The following is a 17204-nucleotide window of genomic DNA, read 5'->3' on the forward strand; positions in this document are numbered from 1 at the left end:
TGTTCATTCATTCAACCTGGAAGGTGTTCATATTTTCTTTCACATTTTACTGGAACTTGGGAAGCTCTTGAGCCTGCCAAAACACTGGTTATCGCTCTGTGTAGTTCTCGTGAATTTGGGGAAGCCATGATTCTTCAGCATGTTGAGGTGCATGGCACCCACTATAATGTTTTCAGCAAAGAGCATTGGACCATGAAGGTTGCTTTTGCCCAGTGTGCAAAATGTTTTGACTTATGACTGTTACGAATATTCTCCTGAATCATTTGTTTTCTCAGAGCCCCAGAACCTTACATTGTGTTTTACTTTACTGCTCATGTGGACAGTTGAGTCGCCACTGAAAATAATACACTGAATGAAGCCTTTATCTTCATGTCACAGGAGAGGATGACTACAGTGCCCAAACAGAGAGAACGGGCCACATACCACCTTGCCAGTGATTTTCTGTAACATCTGTATTGCGTATGGCAGGAAGATCAGATAATTCCTTAACACTATATGCAGTTTTGTCTAAGGCATATCAGTATTTCAGTCCAGGGGTGGCACATACCTAAGGGCCATTGGGGCCAGTCCTCATCAGTATTTATTGCCTTGATATGTGAAAGTAGTTTGATGGATTTCTTAACTTATTTACGCTGTTTATGGCATAGAATGGTCTTTCAGAATCTGCAGAGAAATTGCTTAGGTTGCAAGAAGTTCATAGAGGGCCTTGCTTCAAGGGCCCGAGCTTTGCAGAGTTTTCCGCTTGCTTATGGCACTCAGTATATCTCATGTCTTCCTCTTGCAAGTCTGTTACATTGCAGTTTGTTCCAGGGAGTGCAGGTTCTTCATCACATCATCTGTGCTTTGTAGAATTCTGTATGTATTTGTGACTCGCCCAGTTGTTGAACACACTTTATTTTCCCTCCTGCTACAAGGAATAAATGGTTTTACCACACCTTGAAAAAGCATGTGTTAATGTTTTAGGTTTCTTGTTTCCTTATTTCTCTGATACTAAATAAGGTCATATGACTAAGTGTGCATATGTGTTTTTATTTTGAGTGACAACCTGCAATAGGGAAATGGTTGAACATTTGTGAAATATGTGAGCTGTCATCAGGAAGCCCAGTGGTGAAAATGCAGAAGCATATAGAATCTTGCCCCGTTTTACTATGGATAATCATTCTTTTCTGTTATTTGCCTTTGGCCTGCTTCAGTTCACTTTCAAATTTTATTAATTGCTTCTTGCACCTGTTCACAGCCATGAGTCGCCTGTATGTCAAGTAGTGCCTGTGTGGATTGCAGAAAATTTGGATGCTTTTGTCACTAATATTTGGCATGCCAGTCAGGAACACAGGATGTGATGTAAGGGTCCTTCCTGTGATTTGTCCTGAATATACTATATTGCGCTTGTGGCGCACGCTTGGTGCCTTCAAATCAGAACACTCACTGAGCCATTTGTATGCATGTAGACCTTGTCATTTTAATTTTCATTTACTGCAGTCGTCTTACTGATAGATCCAAAAAGTGAAACATACCTGTTGCTAAACTGGAAGCAATCATTTAACTTGTCTCATTTTGGTCTGTCACACTATTAATTACAGAGTAGATAATGAAAAGTTCAGTCCAGTGTGACATATGAGTTTACAACACTTCAGTCCTCATTCGCCTTACATGTTTCGATTCAAAAGAATCATCTTCAGAGGCGCACCACTACGATAAGGAAACACTGTCACATAAGATATTTTAACAATATGCGCTTTAGATATGACTAATGCTCTCTATATTCATTTTGTTATCACGGTTGGTTCCAATGTTTATCTTAGGCACTCACAATGGCGCTTCTTGAAGTGTAGATTTACTTATGATGAGCTTCTTTTAGTGTATTTCCTGGTGTTTTTCACTTTTCATTATCTACTCTGGAAGCATTCAGTTTCACTGCACTGGATTTTGTTCAGCAGTAAAGTGGAGAAGTTCTGTGGCTTTAAGAGTGTAAACTACTTCTGAACATTACTGTACAGAACTGTTGATTCATAAAGGAAAAAGGCCTTTTGGTCTTAATTTAAGGCCTGTCTAACCTAAATTTTGTTACTAAAATTTCCTTTTGTGCTGATATAATGGTCAGGAATTAGGTAATGGCATTTCCTTCACTAAGGATGTGATTGTTCATGACTGTGTTAGAAGCACCACATTTATGTAACTATGTGCCACAGGTTGCTATTAAGATTTGGAGAGAATTTGAGACCCTACTTGTCTAGACACCAATAAGATACACTGTACATACAAGATTTCTTATCTTTGCCTGAGTCCATTAAGAGTCAGTACCATTAATTGTTGAATGGAAGTGCGAGCAGGCTGACAGTATGGTGTTTCTTTAAAATTGAAGTGAACTGTTGAAACGTTAATTCATACACATTAGTGTTTATTGATAGGAACTTAAAACACCTCAAAAATTGTCTAATTCATTAAGATATTGTGCACATATTGCTTGGTTGGGTGATAGGGTGTGTGGAAAGTACATCTTAATTCCAGTCAAATTTAATATATTGCATTTAGTGAGATGATACAGTAATTTCTTGTGTGTAATAGAGATTTGATTGCACAGGGAAGTAAAAATCTTTGCCATGCACCATGCTTTACTTTCCATTCAAATTCAGATATGGAGCATCTCATTTCTGGAAGTAGATTTGCACCATGAATGTTGTGTCTCTTGCTTTCATCATCTTGTAATCTTGCTCTCACTTAAGAGATGTTGTATATTGCATCAATCAAAATGTTAACAGTGATCATTGTATCATATTTAACTGTAGAAGTCAAGTATAGTATGTATTTTATGAAATATTAAATATTTCCTCATATGCTTATGTTATAAAGATATGTAGCATGCTGTTTAATTAATAAATCAAAAGCTTTGTTGCTAAGTTATATCATGAAATTTGGATACTGTTTTCACCTGCTTACAAAAATAATACTTGTGGTGTGTGATATCATTTTATCATTTTGATCAGAACTCTTGAACTTGGGTGGTGCTAAGATTTCTTTCTGGAGGGCAGGCAAAATGTGTGCTTACAAACTTACATTTACGCCGTTAAAGACTGTTTTTGCTAATACTGGTAAGAATATTCAGGATTGAATGATTTTTTAAATATATTTAAATTTGTATTGTCAATATTTGATATGTCTTTTCTTCAATTGTGATTTTTTTTTAATTTGGGGTGGCTACAACAGATACCTTGCCAACACTCATGGTGTTGAACCAAATCAATATTTTTATGAAATATGATATGAATATACCACCTGAGGCTACTGCACCATGCCATGTGTCATATCATGGAAACTGCTGGTGTATATGGTGTTAAAAGGACAGGATTTATTAATACTAGGTGGTTCAGATATGACCGGGACTGATTTAAAAAAAACATAATTGCCAAACACTTACTTGCACATGTCAGTCTTCAACATACTCCCCTCCGGAATCAACACATTTTTTCCAACTTTCTGGAAGCATCCTGATTCCCCCCCCCCCAAAAGACTTGTGGCTGGCGGCGTATCCACTCCCGAACCATCTGGATGACGGCGTTGTTATCCACAAACCACATGTCTTGCAAGTCTGATTTGAGCCTTCCGAACAGGTAGAAATCACTTGGGGCCAAATCGGGACTGTGCGGCGGATGTGTCAGAAGGTTCCATTTCAATTTCCGAAGGGTTTCCATTGTTGTTTTTGCCGTATGGGGGCGTGCATTGTCTTGAAGGAAGGCTATCCGCTTTCCACCTGTCTTCTGCTTGGATCGGATCTTACTCCAAGTTCCTTGATAGTGATGCACCTATTCTCACGAATAAGCACGTCTGCACAATCAATGTTCGGCTCGGTGATGGATGTTGGCGGCCAACGATCATGCGGTTCATTCTCCACGCGCACTCTGCCCTCTCTGAAGCACTTACACCACTCAAACACATGGGTCCATGAGAGACACTCTTCCCCATCCTGTTGTTTGAGTCTGTGGTGAATTTCAGCGGACGGGACGTTTTCTCCAACGAGGAATTTGATCACAATGCGTTGTTCCACGCTCCGCTTTACCTTCTGTTCTCTCATCACTCTAGCAACTTCCAGACAGGACTGAACAGGTTCTAACCCTAACAGGAGGGAGGGTGAAGGTTGTGGCTTTACTCTCTCAAGGTCGCACAGCTGCTGCGCCATGCGGCTTGTTTACAAAAAAAATCAGTCCTGGTCATATTTGAATCACCTTGTATTTGCTGATGAGGACAAGGAGTAATGTGACTACAGACTGCACAGCCAAGGGTAAGAGCCTTGCAAGGGAAATACGACTTTTCCCTTCACTGTTGTGTGGAAGGTGGAGGTGCACCAGCTTTTGGTTGAAGGGATAAATGATAAGTGGACATGTGTTGCCATGCCAGTAAGAAGTCATGTTATGCCATTGTGGAGACTAATATTTTTAAGCACTTTCAAAATAAAGAATCAGATAGCTGTGTAAATTATATGACTTATTGTCAGTGCTCACCAAATTAATGGACATGGTGCTGTGTACAGTTCCAGACAAGTTTTCATGTATGCGTAAATCTGGTTTGTTCAGCTTCATTAGTGGAAATGTTTATTTACTGTTGAATGGGGATGTGAAAATTTATGTAGTACGTCAGAACCATGTTTGAGGCTGTGTCATTCTTAGACAGTGATGAAGGTCATTACATCATTATTAAAATTTTGCTTGATCCTATTGTCAGTATACTAGGGGAACCAGAATATGTAGTGGAGATCTTGTTGAATGCACAGAACTTCTCTTCTGTAGGGTTTTCTACTCAGAATATGTTTGGAATTGCAGAACATTAAAAGAAATTGGCACCCTTCACAGAATTGAACTTCTCTTTCCATCCTTTGGGGGGCACGTGGTATCGTAGTGGTTGAGGTACTATGCTACAAGCCGGAAGGTCGCGGGTTCAAATCCTGATGAGGTCATTGGATTTTTTTCAGTCAACCTAATCCTTCCAGCTGCACTAGGCCCTGGGGTTTACTCAGCCTCTAACAGAAATGAGTTCCAGGAATTAAATAATAATTTTCCTGTGGAGTGAAGCGCGGCCGGTCAGTAAGGCTGACAACCTTACTGCCATCTTTGAGCCAATTGTCTGGATAATGTGGGTCCCTCAACGTCTCACTTCACGGCCTGGTACAGGGATCGCTTTACTTTTACTTTTTTTTTTTTTTTTACTTTCCATCCTTTATCACTCTGAAAGTTACCAAGTTCCACATGAAGAGTATCAGGAGTCTTTACAGAATCAGATGAGAAAGGAGAAGTCAGCAGTTGGATTTAGTTTTGTATTTCTCTGAACTATGCAGATTGTCTGCAGAACTCTCAGTGCAGGTTGTTAAGAATTTTTCTGTACTTATCAGCTGCACCAGGAGTCTTCGCAGTTTTGTTTATAAAGAGGTGTTTTCCCTGAAGAATTGCATGTAAGTTGTTTAGATGTTCCAAAATTTCAAACAGAACTTCCAGGCCAGTTTGCAGTTTTCGTCTTACAGTTGTGGTGACACTGATCTTCATATTTCTTGCCTCAAACATTAGTATTGTGGCATATAGACCTGTTTCAAAGCAGTGACTCTTTAAACAGCAGCCATTGCTAGGTAATGCCTGCAACATACACACATGCAACAATAGAAGAACTGGATTTTCTGTGTTGTCTGTGGCAATTTATTATAAGAAAGGGGAAAAGTCAGTTATTAGTTAGGTTAAGCCCTTGTGCAGGCGGGGTCAGATACCTCCACCTTTTAAGTTGTAGGAGGTGAGAAAAAGGGAAGTCTCGAATCCCATGGGACTCAAACCTGAGAATGACTGCGCTGGAAAGGACCAGCAGGAATTGTAAATAACATGCCCATCCTCTCCTCAGAGTAAGCGCTCCACATCAACAAACCCACAACTGTCTAACAATAATAAAAATCTGGTCATAAGCCTCAGATGGGTGCTTTATTCCAAGAGAGACTGGCTGACTGACCATTGGTCATAACATAAGACTTAGACTCAATTGATAATCAGTTCTGTATGGGAGTCTGTGAAGACAGGACTTGAGCTGGAGGCAGAGTAATAGCTGTTGTTGGAGCTGTTACCAGCAAACCCCTAGTAACAGACTAAGAACACTAGACTGTGTGCTTTAATGAACTGTAAGATGTGGAAGTTGCAATAATGTTATAGTTATTTGTAGTTAACAACCTATAAGTGATCAATAAATGCATTCACCAATCCAAACCCTATATATGATCTACATGACAGTATTATGGCCATGGGGTTGACTCAGCCTCTTACAGAAATGAGTACCAGGAATCTTCCTGGGGGGTAAAGGGTGGCCAGAGTGTAAGGCTGACAGCCTACCCCTATCTGTGAGCTGACTGTCTAGAGAAGATGTGGGAGCCTCGATGTCTCACAGTCCTGTGGTCCTTCATGGCCTATTACAGGGATAGATTTACAATAATAGGATATGCATTTCTTTGTGCTGGTGGTACTGCTGTATTGATATGAATCATCACAGAAGTACAGCATATATGCTACGGATCATATAAACTAATGCACACGTGATCACTAGAAGTTGTAATCTTGCTCATAATAGCAGCAGCAGCACTACTACCACCAACAAGTGTAGTATTAACATCAAACACAGTGAGAGGTGTCAAGAAGAAAATGAAACAGCCACACACATCCTGTGTGAATGTGAGGCCTTAGCTTATTTAAGAGTACGTCACTTGGGTCAATACTTTAATGGATCCAAGTGACTATTTCGACGCCCCCATGTACAAAATCCTGTGCTTTATTCGAAGCGCAGGATTGCTGAGGGGATAATCAAAAGGGGAAGCACCATAGGTCACTGTAGGTCGCGGTGCAAGGGCCGAGAGGGCCCTTGTACATTCATTCATTCATTCATTTGACATCAAACACAAAGTTTTGAATAATCATTAGATAAATTTTCCCAATAATCCTAATTGTAGGACTGTATCACATATGAAACCGAGGGCCCGTGATTTGATATATTCGGTAACAAAGGTTTCTTTCTTCTTCTGCAGTTTCATTGGTATGTCAATTTACAGGCTGGGGTTGGTATCCTGAACCCAGGTGATATGAACTCTCTTCATGGGTCAGGTTCCATGGATGCTAGTGACCAGGAGCAGGGTCCTGCCTCACAAGACACCTTGGATGGCCTTGATGGTAAGAGATTGTTTTCCTTACAAGATTATCTGAAGCATTTCCTGCTTACTTTTGCAGTATTATAGTATTATGTAAATGATTTGAAGGTACATTGTTCTGTCTTCATAACATACTAGGATAATTTGCAGCAACCACATGCCATATATAAGAAGAGAAGTGGTCCATTGTCCTATGCTGAATAAACCTGGGCTGTACTTCATTCTTTGTTCCACCTAGAAAACTTGCATGAGCAATCTTTCAGTCCAATAAGCTTTGTTTGTAAGATCAGTAGTCATTTATCTTTCATTCATTATTATAATGAGGTAAATATTTTCATATTATTAATAATTGTTATTCATTTATTATGTTGTTTACTTCTGAAATTGCTCGACAGAAGTAGCAATTCAAAGGAAATGTTCAGGGAACACATTGGAAATTTGTTGCCATTTTTTCTTTCACCGCATTCTAAAATGCCTTAATGTCTGAGTTGTTAGGTATAAAAGCTGAAATTTTGAAACTGGTAGATGTAATGTAGCTGTATCAGATGCTGTCGTAAGATTTATTTTCTTATGAGAGCTGGAATAAGTGTTATGCATTACAGTGTATTTGAGTTGGTGTTTGGAAGGTTTAATTTTTCCACATTTATAACTTTGTATATATGCACAGTGAAGGTGTAGGAACCCAAGAAATAAATTGATTTTCAATATAAAAATTCCTTAAAAGCATGATACAGTCATTCAAAATAGAAACAAACTCTGCAGTAAAGTTTTTTTTTTATAGAAAAGAGTAAGAATCATTTTGTGTTCTGTTGTAATATACCAGTAGGACTCTCAGTATACTTGAAAATCAGAACTGGCTTCATTCATCTTGTTAAAGTACAAACCAAGAATGTTACAGGCAAAAGTTAATAGATCTTAATGAGATAAATATTTTATCGTGTCTGTGTATTTTAGTCCAGAATTTACATAGTATGAGAGGGTACTGTACTGGTGAATGTAACTGCTTCCTATAATTAATTAATTAAGTAGGTTTCAGTTATTTACTAGTGAGAAGAAATGGACCCCTGTCTCTGCCCTCTTAGCTTCTGAATAACTCATTTTGGGTTTTTATCAATAATTATATATTATGCAAGTTCTATTCATATTCATATTCATATTTATTTTGCATTCATACTGTTACAACTGCAACACTTGAACAAGTCAACTCACCAAATACATCATTGTCAAAAGCTCCACAATCCTAGAATGTATCAGACTAAAAGCAAAAACTGTACTTGCCCTACAACATCACTAAGAATTTTAAAAATATAACAATAACTACTACAATTCCCAGTTCTATATAAATATAAATGTAATTACAAATTATGAATAATTTAAATTAATGGGTCTCGAAAATATGTCCAGGGGTATCTTTTTTTGAACACAACTTTAAGTTATGAGAATGCAGGAAGTGGAAAGCTGTTAGTAATCACATTCTTTCTGTCTCAAAAGACATAAATTACATTCACTTACTTACCTACAAAATATGTCTGGCCATTCATTCAGCTAAAACTAAAGCCAGAATGTGACGCCATGAAAATTATCAAGAATGGGTAATGGTCATGTAGTTGTATACCAGTCAACAGAATAATAGCTGTTGGTATGTTACATTTGGGCAGAAGAATGCTTTTGATGACCAGTTTTGATTTTCTGAGTGAGCAGTTACCAAATGGTAATGTATTTAATTTTTCGTTGTTACAGTTTTGGATGAATATAAATGCTAGTACCATGGGCAGAAGAGCATGTGTATGTTTAAATTTCAATGATTATTTTAGGAGTGATGCAGAGGAAAGTCAAAAAAAGAAGAGAGTATTTTACTCATTTGTTACAAAGTTGTTATTTATTCAGACATACAGGGCCTTTGCCTTGTGTCTGAACATATATAATACATATTTGTGAAAGATGCCATGGCCAGAGGCCATACTGAATATCATGCAGGTTATATCTGGCATTAAGTTGTGTTATTGGTATGGAATATTACTGCCAAAGCAGTGGTATAACATGTATCACACTTGATGGAGTTGGTTGTTTATTTGTTAATGACGCTGATAAGAGAAACTGGACATTATTAAATATTGATGAACATTTGTTTGCCATGCGGTTTTTCATGGTAGTCAGGCTGCTGTGTAATCTCTTTAAGAGATATCATTGATGAGATGCGCAAAAGCAATGGAAGGACCACAGTTACGAGGGTTGGAACTTTAATGGTGACTACTATTTATTTACAGCTGATACAAAATAGATGCATGTTTCAAAATTTTACTGTCCTTCAGTGTAGTCACCAGCATTGTGTACAACCCATTGCCAGCGATTTGGAAGTCTTAGGATACCTTTAGCAGCGCCTGTTGTGTTGATAGTTCGAATTGAGCAGTCTGCTGCCTGAAGAATCTCTGGAACAGTTCTGAAGCAAATGCCACAAAGTGGTTCCTTCATCTTAGGAATCAAGTTGAAGTCACAAGGGCTTAAGTCCGGGGAGTGTGGGGGATGGTACAGCACTTCCCAGCCCCATCGATCGAACAAATCAGCCACAGCTTGTGCTGCATGCAGCCGAGCACGATGAGTGGGTTCTGCAGAAAGTGTCGCCGCTTCTTTCTTAAAGCTGGTTGCAGGTTGTGTTCTAAAAATAAACAGTAATATTGCGCATTGACGGTTTGCTGTCGGGGAGTGGTATGCGTTAGGATAACACCATCACAGTCGTACACGAGAATCACCATAACTTTCACATTGCTGGGGTTCTGATGAACTTCTGATTTTCGTGGTGACCCGTAATGACACCATTCGTTCAATTGCCGTTTCATTTGTGGCTTGTACGATTTGGCCCATGTCTCATCCAACGTAATGATATGGCATAAGAAAGCCTCTCATTCGCGCTCATAGCGCGAAGTGGTTACGAATAGCGTATTGTAGCCATTTCTGCATTTCCGTCAAATCATGCGGAACCCATCATGATGCAGTTTTTCTCATGCCCAGGTGTTCCTTCAGAATGTGAAGCACAGTCGTATGCACTAATCCTGCCTCTCACGCCAGCTCACAAGTCGTATAGCATTGATCACTCTCGAGTAATGCGGAAAGAGCATACACTTCTTCACTGACACTAGGATGACCTGGCCGACGCCACATTTTGGCGTCCCTCGTTGAAGGCTTTTACCCACCTTGCCACTGTTCTGTAAGGCAGTGCAGATTCCCCGCAAGCCTCTTGAAGACCTTGATGACACTATCGTGCTGTACGGCCTCTGGCACATTCAATATTTATCCAACTCCATTGTTCCTGTTTCGAAAACATCGTGATAGCACTACATTAGACCACCTGCTAACATGAGGCTGTGTTCTTCTTGTCACTGCGCATGCGTGTGATGTGGGAAGGGAGAGTCCATTTGCTCTGAGGTAAGGTAGGTATGTAACTAACGTGTGGTATAAGCGACATTATTTGGTTCCATTGCATGGCGTCTCTACAGCAGTGTTGCCACTATTAAAGTTCCAACCCTCATATCTTCCAAAATGAAAACAGAGCTGTGCTATTTAATGTGGAAATGCATCGAGTCGAAGAGGTTATATACAGGAGTCTCATGCCCAAATCTTGTTCCTGAGACCCACCTATCCTGGTTGAGGATTTTAGTGATTTTTCTTCAGGGCAGTACTCCAGCGATAGTAGTTTAATTAGACTGCAATCATATTGTTTCACATCATTCCAATGCAACATTCATAGCCCTCCCATCCTGTTATTTGGTGCTAAAATCATGTCAGTGGAAAGTGTCAAATAAACCAAACTAACCTTGAAGTGACAAGTGATTATTTCTTCACAACTAGAACTTTTTTTAAGGTGCAGCTGGCAGTACATCATCAGTTGAGTAATTGTAGCTGTATTTTATGAGACAGAACTACTTCAATCCATTGCAGGCATGTTGCTTCTAGGTTAAGAAATTTGGCCGGATATAATGAAGAATATGTACTTTTTCTTGTTGTGCTGGAATGGGTAAGAATGTCTTCTATATTTCAAACATTTTAAAATTTATTGCATCCTAGTACTTATGATTTTTTTAAGCTAATATCTCTCTTAAGTGTGGAGTGATCAATTGTCTGAGAGAAATGAGATTTGGTATTTTAATTATGAACAGTGTGCATATTGCCAAGTTTAAGTGTCAGTCATGTGTAACAAACGTTAAGTAGGAATGATCACAGTAGAGGGAGAAGTACCCTAATTGGCACTGGACTCTAAACAAGGTATGTACATGTTTTTTTTTCTTTTCTTATATATAAATCTTGTTAGGATGTCTCTTTGGAGAGTGAACCAGGAAATGCTTCAGATAAATAACTGTGATTGTCAAAGAACTAAATGCTGTAGCATTTCTTATGAAGCTGTGGAAGTGAGCTATCTTATTGTCTCTTTCATATTGTTACAGTATATAGAAGAGTGATACCTCTTTAGTTTCTCTTAGTCAAAAGTCACATTTGAAACAACTAGAAAATTCAAGATCTTATATGTTTCAGCATCATTATAGTAACATTAAGTGGAATAAATGATGTATTAACTATAATATTGTGATGTGTTCTACTGTGGATGACGCCCCTCCCTCCCCACCAGCGGTGACTTGGCGGCATCGGAGCGCTGTCGCGCAGTATTTGGTTCTTTGTCATACCACAGTTCATTATTTCATGATGAAATGTTATTAGTATCATGGCCAAATTTAGGTAAGATTAAGCGTAGTAAGTTTTTGAGTGTGCAAAAGAAAATGTGGTAGAAAAGTAATGAGAAATTTTCTGTGTTTGTTTGGTATTCAAAACAAAGTTTTGTTGTCAAATAGGAAATTGTGTCCATCCACACAAGAGCAGTATAGCGTTTTTTAATAAAGTTCCTATTAATTCTCTAGGGGGTATGAGCTTTCTTTGATGATTGTGACATTTTGTATTTTTTGAGATTTTATTTCATGTGTTCACAAGTAAAACTGATTTATGTTCCTTGGCTTTTCTCACTCAGAGCCAAAGATTGGTACTGAAAATCCTAAATTTGGTCATGAGTGTATGTTGCAGCTGACCCTGATTTTCAGTATTCACTGTAAGGGAAAAGTGCTTGTTTTTGTCAATTGTGATGTTTATTTTGCCCAGTGCTATTTTTTACTTAAATGCAACAAAAGCTTCTGCGTTTTTCTGAGCTGGCCATTTCCTCTTCTTCCAAGAACAAACGCAAAAATTGATTCAGTAGAGAATGCAGTAGGTCCTTGTAAAAGAAGTCTTATTATTGAAAGTGGGCCACTTGTAGACCTGTAAGAATTAAAGCGTTTTAAAATGTCTGAAATGCTCAATCCCAGACACAGAACAATTCTTCCTATATTCAGGTACAAACAAGCTTCTTCAATGTAAAGATTCCAGTTCAGTCCCTAATGTCAGGACGTGTTTGTATTTTTGTGTTGTGTTATTTCATCATGAGATTCATTTTATTTGTATAGGGTGTGGTAGGTTTTGCAGTTCGAGGTTTTGTTTTCCTACTTGAATTATTGCCTGTTGGGAGGTCATTGCTGTTAAGTTAACTCAGAACTTCTTAGTTGTTTCCCCTTAAAATTTCATTTTTTTATGTTCAAAATGACATTTAGTCTGAAGACCTACCTTCAGTAGTTAAAAGGAATCGTCAGGTGTTTAATGTAGCATCATATAATGAAATGTCAGCAGCCAAAGATAACTAAGGGCCAAAAGGAGGTTTCATATTACATTTTTGACTTAGATAATTGTGTATTTTCTGTTTGTTACTGGCAAGTGTGTAAGTGTGTCATGGTCTTTTTCACTCTAGCATGGCTTAGGAAGTGCTGTTGATTTTGAGGTAAATTTCTTAAGTCCTAATTTAGTAGAAGCAGATGTAATAGCCTTCATCGTCTTCAGTTGCCTGGGAGAGAACTTTCATAATGTTAGGCCATTACCAAGAACAAACATTCTGTAGTAACCTCATCTAAAATTCTGACTTTGATTCCCATGACATATCATACTTCATGATATATGCCATTAAGATGGAAATTCTGAATTATGCTAACTGCAGATATGCATTATTAAAACTGATAAACCAGTTTGTTATTGTGCAAGGACTGTGAAATTGAGTAATGTGCCTGATGCTTGGTGAAGTACTTTTGTAAGGGGTGTGATGTGGTACTAAAAATTATGTTGACGGAAAACAGTTATGAACATTTGGTGTAATAGAGTATGAATGCTTCTGTATTGTTATGTGAAGTGTAACATACTGTCACATTTAATTAGAACGCAAGTTATGAGCAGTTCGGAATTTGGAAGCATATTTTTATTGAGGTTATGAGAAACGTGATAGGTGACCATCGTCTTATATAGGGATGCTAGTTGATGTTTCAGTTCCGTAATTGAAAAACATATTCTGCCTCTGATATTGAGGTATGAGAACGTTTTATATTTACACTCATTCAGGTATACTGGTTACCATAATTTAATGTTTTGAGAAAGCATAATTTCACCTCATGTGGCTGCATTCTGTAGGTTCCTACACACCAAAACTTGGTGTCAGTCAAGCAATCGAACTATGTTTGAGGATTCAGTGTTTAGCTTTTGCTAATCTTAATTAGCTTTGTCTGAGCCAAGACATTACTTAAGTGAAATATGTGTTATTCTGAGGGAAGACATATCAAGTGTCATGTAAGCATAGGGTGTTAATACATTTCCACTGGGCACCATTCCTTACACTGCGGCGGTTTCCGAAATATTCTGTTCACCATTTCTAGCATTATGGAGACTGCTGCAGCAAAAGTTTTTGTAGTGAACAGTCCTTCACTTAGCCCCACAGAAAAATTGAGGAGTAGATGTTTGGTGACCTATGAAGCCAGGTGATCACAGGTAGTATTTTGTGCAGAAACTCTTGCATCACAGTGGTGCAATGTGGAGGAGCACCGTGCTGTTGGAAGATTGCTGTAGGTTGAAGATCCCTCATCTTTGGCTCAGTGTAAATTTGTAGCATATTAAGAAAAATATTTCCATTTGTTGTGGGCCTGGAAAAACATGGACTTATCACCCTGTCACATAACAGACTGCACCACAGATGAATCGTCGACTAGTCTTGCTCATATTAAAAGATGTGAATTATCAGAACCCCGTATGTGGCAGTCATGTCTGTTGACTTTCCACTGACATTGAATATGGACTCAGAAAAAAAATGATTTGTAAGAAGTCGGAATTTTCATTCAGCTTTGCCAGCATTTAATCATTTAGTACTTTATGGTTCAACAAATTTTCTAGGTGTATCTTGTTGAGAGTGGTACCTTGTGTGGATACAGACACAAGTGGAGAAGTGTATGCCCTGTTGCTCTTGGCATACAGAGTTGCTTTGCCATGGTACAAACATTTGCCTAGGCTACTGTCATATGTTTCAGGAACATACACATATTTCACTTTCTCAGCTGTCATACATAGCCTACACATGCTTGTACTTTTCAGAATATTACCAGTTTCTGTAAAGGTGTCTGTCTACTCAGGAACACTTATGTTTGTAGACAGATCATTGTTGTGTAATGTATACAGTAATTACACTGTACTTGAATTGTTAATTTTCTCTCAGAACATGTACCGTGCCTTTCTTGATGATTGGTATTTTAATGCTTGCTCTGCAGAAAGAAACAGAGATTAAACTGTATCATTAATACACTTCCATAATAAAAGTATGAAATTGTTCACTTATTTTATGAAATTCTATGTTTTCTTAGATATTCAAGTGTACAACAAGTCTCATGACTGGAATGACAGCATGTATATCCACAGAAAGATTTCAACTTTTTAAAGTTGTTTTATTTGATTCTGTTTTTCTGGAAGCGTTTTCTACCTTCACGTACAAAATATGACTTTTAATACACCATGCGATTATATGACTTTTTATGTTTATAACATTGATCCTTGCATATGCCATGAAGTAAGTTTTGGATTTTGTGAAGTGAAATCTGGGCAGACAACTGTGTATTTGACCATAATATTTGAATAGAATGTTATGGATTGTACAGCAGCAGAACAATATAATGCAGGAATGTTATAGTGCTCTGTGCCGCTTGAATGTGAAACAAGTTTGGAATTGAGCATTCTTCAACAATGTTACTTCATTTCTCAAAAATCAAAGGTAGTGTGCCATTTGCCATAGTTGCCTAATATCTTATTGTCACATGATATCATGTGGCTGATCTATATTCTCCGAGGTGAGTGTTTATTTATAAAATAAAAACTGCATGTGGAACAACATGGAATATGTAGTTTCTTTGAAAAATCTAAATGTTTTATGGAAAGTGTGTATGAAACTGTCATGACTTGCAAGTGGCTGTACTTTAATCAAGTACAAATCCTTTTTAAATGTGTTCAGATTTTGCCAAATTTATGTTGCATTATGTTGATCTGGACACATAAATATGTATGTACTTTTGTGAGATTAAGTTTGATAAAGAAAAAAACATTTCTGGAGCAGAAGAGTGACTGAACGAAGCTCTCTCTTTGCTTCCAGGACGAGCGCGTACTACATATGAAGGCAAATTCACACCGGACCCCTGTATTACAGGCCTGTTTCACTGTGTATTATGTGGGAAAACAGTGAGCAACAGGTGGCACCACTTTAGTGCACATTTCCCTGGGGAACACAGATGTTTACATTGTACAGCTGTCTATGCCCGGGTTGATAAACTTAAAGCCCATTTGCGAAATGTGCATAGCATTGAAATCACCAGGTACTCTCGTGGGCATCATTTCGAATTGGCCCAAGATGGGAGTGTTTCTTCTCAGTTTAAGAGGTTAGCGGAATGAAAAATTGCTCAGACATGAAATTGGTTCTAGTCAGAAGAAAATGTTAAACACCACCTTAGAAGAGTTGTTTATAAGCAGAAGATACATAGAAGTGTCATACAGTACTGCGTTTTATAGAGTGCTTTCAAACTATAAGGTAAATGTATAATTGTCCTCAAATATTAAATTATTCTAATTGTATTTTTATTGCAAAGTGTGATAAGTTGAAGTTAAATTTAAGGAAGAAATTAAAGTTGGAAGTTGGAAGTGGTTTATGCAAGTACATGGACACTTGAAATATTAAATAGATTTTATGTCATTTTACAAAAGGAATTACTTCGCAGGTTACCAAATATTCACTTCCTTTGAGACTAAAAGTTCAAATTATTGTTACATGTACACAGCTCAGGCATTTTTCTGGATAAGAGTATAAAAACTGTATAATATAGTTTTTCTTTATGGTTTTGTGGAAGAGGTGGAACAAATGTCTGGCAAGCATATGAATATACAGGATGTCCTAGAAGGAAATGTCAATATTCTGGGAGGTCATAGTATCGGTCATTGTAAGCAAAAATGTGTATATGTACATGTGTTCTATTTCAAACGGTTTCCAAGATAGAGCTGTTTCACTGTACAATTCCAAAATTGTTTATAAGAAAGAGATATTACTTACTGTTTCCAGTACTGGTATTTATTGGTCAAGTGGCAAAGTTGGTACAGTTTGAAGAAAGCAGTCTTCTGGGATTTGGCACCGTGTATATGTGGTGTTAACCGACGTTTCGGAGGAACGTATCGCCCCCATCTTCAGGGTAGAAGAAAAAGTATAAGAAATCTGCAAGCGACAACACCATGAGAAACGGTAAAGCAGACTGTGGAAATATACACAGCTATGTGAGAGCAGAGAGGGAAGGGGGGGAGGGCAAGTAAACAAGTGAAAGCAGTGGTGTGGGAGGGGTAGGGGAAGGGAGCTGGGACAAGCGTGATTTTGTGTAGGGGAGAGAATAGCAAGCTTAAAAGGCTGGGCTTTAACCGTAAGCTGAGGGGTGGGTTGTTATGTTGGTTGGTCCTGGCCTTGTGGCCTTCTGGATCTGGCGTCATATCCTGGTGGTGGGTTTTTAAGAGAACAGATAAGAGGTTTCCAAGACTTGCTGAGACGAAACCCATCCTCTCTGCTCATATTCCCTGGATGCAGTTCAATCTCAATGGCTTCCCTAATGATGCGATCCATATAGCGCATCTTGGTGGC

At 38.2% G+C, this 17204-nt stretch overlaps 1 protein-coding gene across 12 annotated transcripts in view; it reads left to right on the forward strand.

Annotated features, from left to right (window-relative positions):
• LOC111872821 (sex determination protein fruitless) overlaps positions 1–17204 on the forward strand; it is a 160875-nt gene that overhangs the window by 75538 nt on the left and 68133 nt on the right. For 10 of the 12 annotated variants that reach the window (XM_023867022.2, XM_023867017.2, XM_023867016.2 and 7 more), the window contains exon 4: positions 7064–7181. In XM_023867022.2, coding sequence (XP_023722790.1) covers positions 7064–7181 — 118 coding nt within the window. Of the gene's footprint in view, positions 1–7063; positions 7182–15683; positions 16116–17204 lie in introns of all 12 variants that reach the window. The other 2 variants (XR_004513951.1, XR_002844299.2) reach the window with 1 other exon arrangement.

Source organism: Cryptotermes secundus, unplaced genomic scaffold, assembly GCF_002891405.2.
Source record: "Cryptotermes secundus unplaced genomic scaffold, Csec_1.0 scaffold79, whole genome shotgun sequence".
NCBI lineage: Eukaryota > Metazoa > Arthropoda > Insecta > Blattodea > Kalotermitidae > Cryptotermes > Cryptotermes secundus.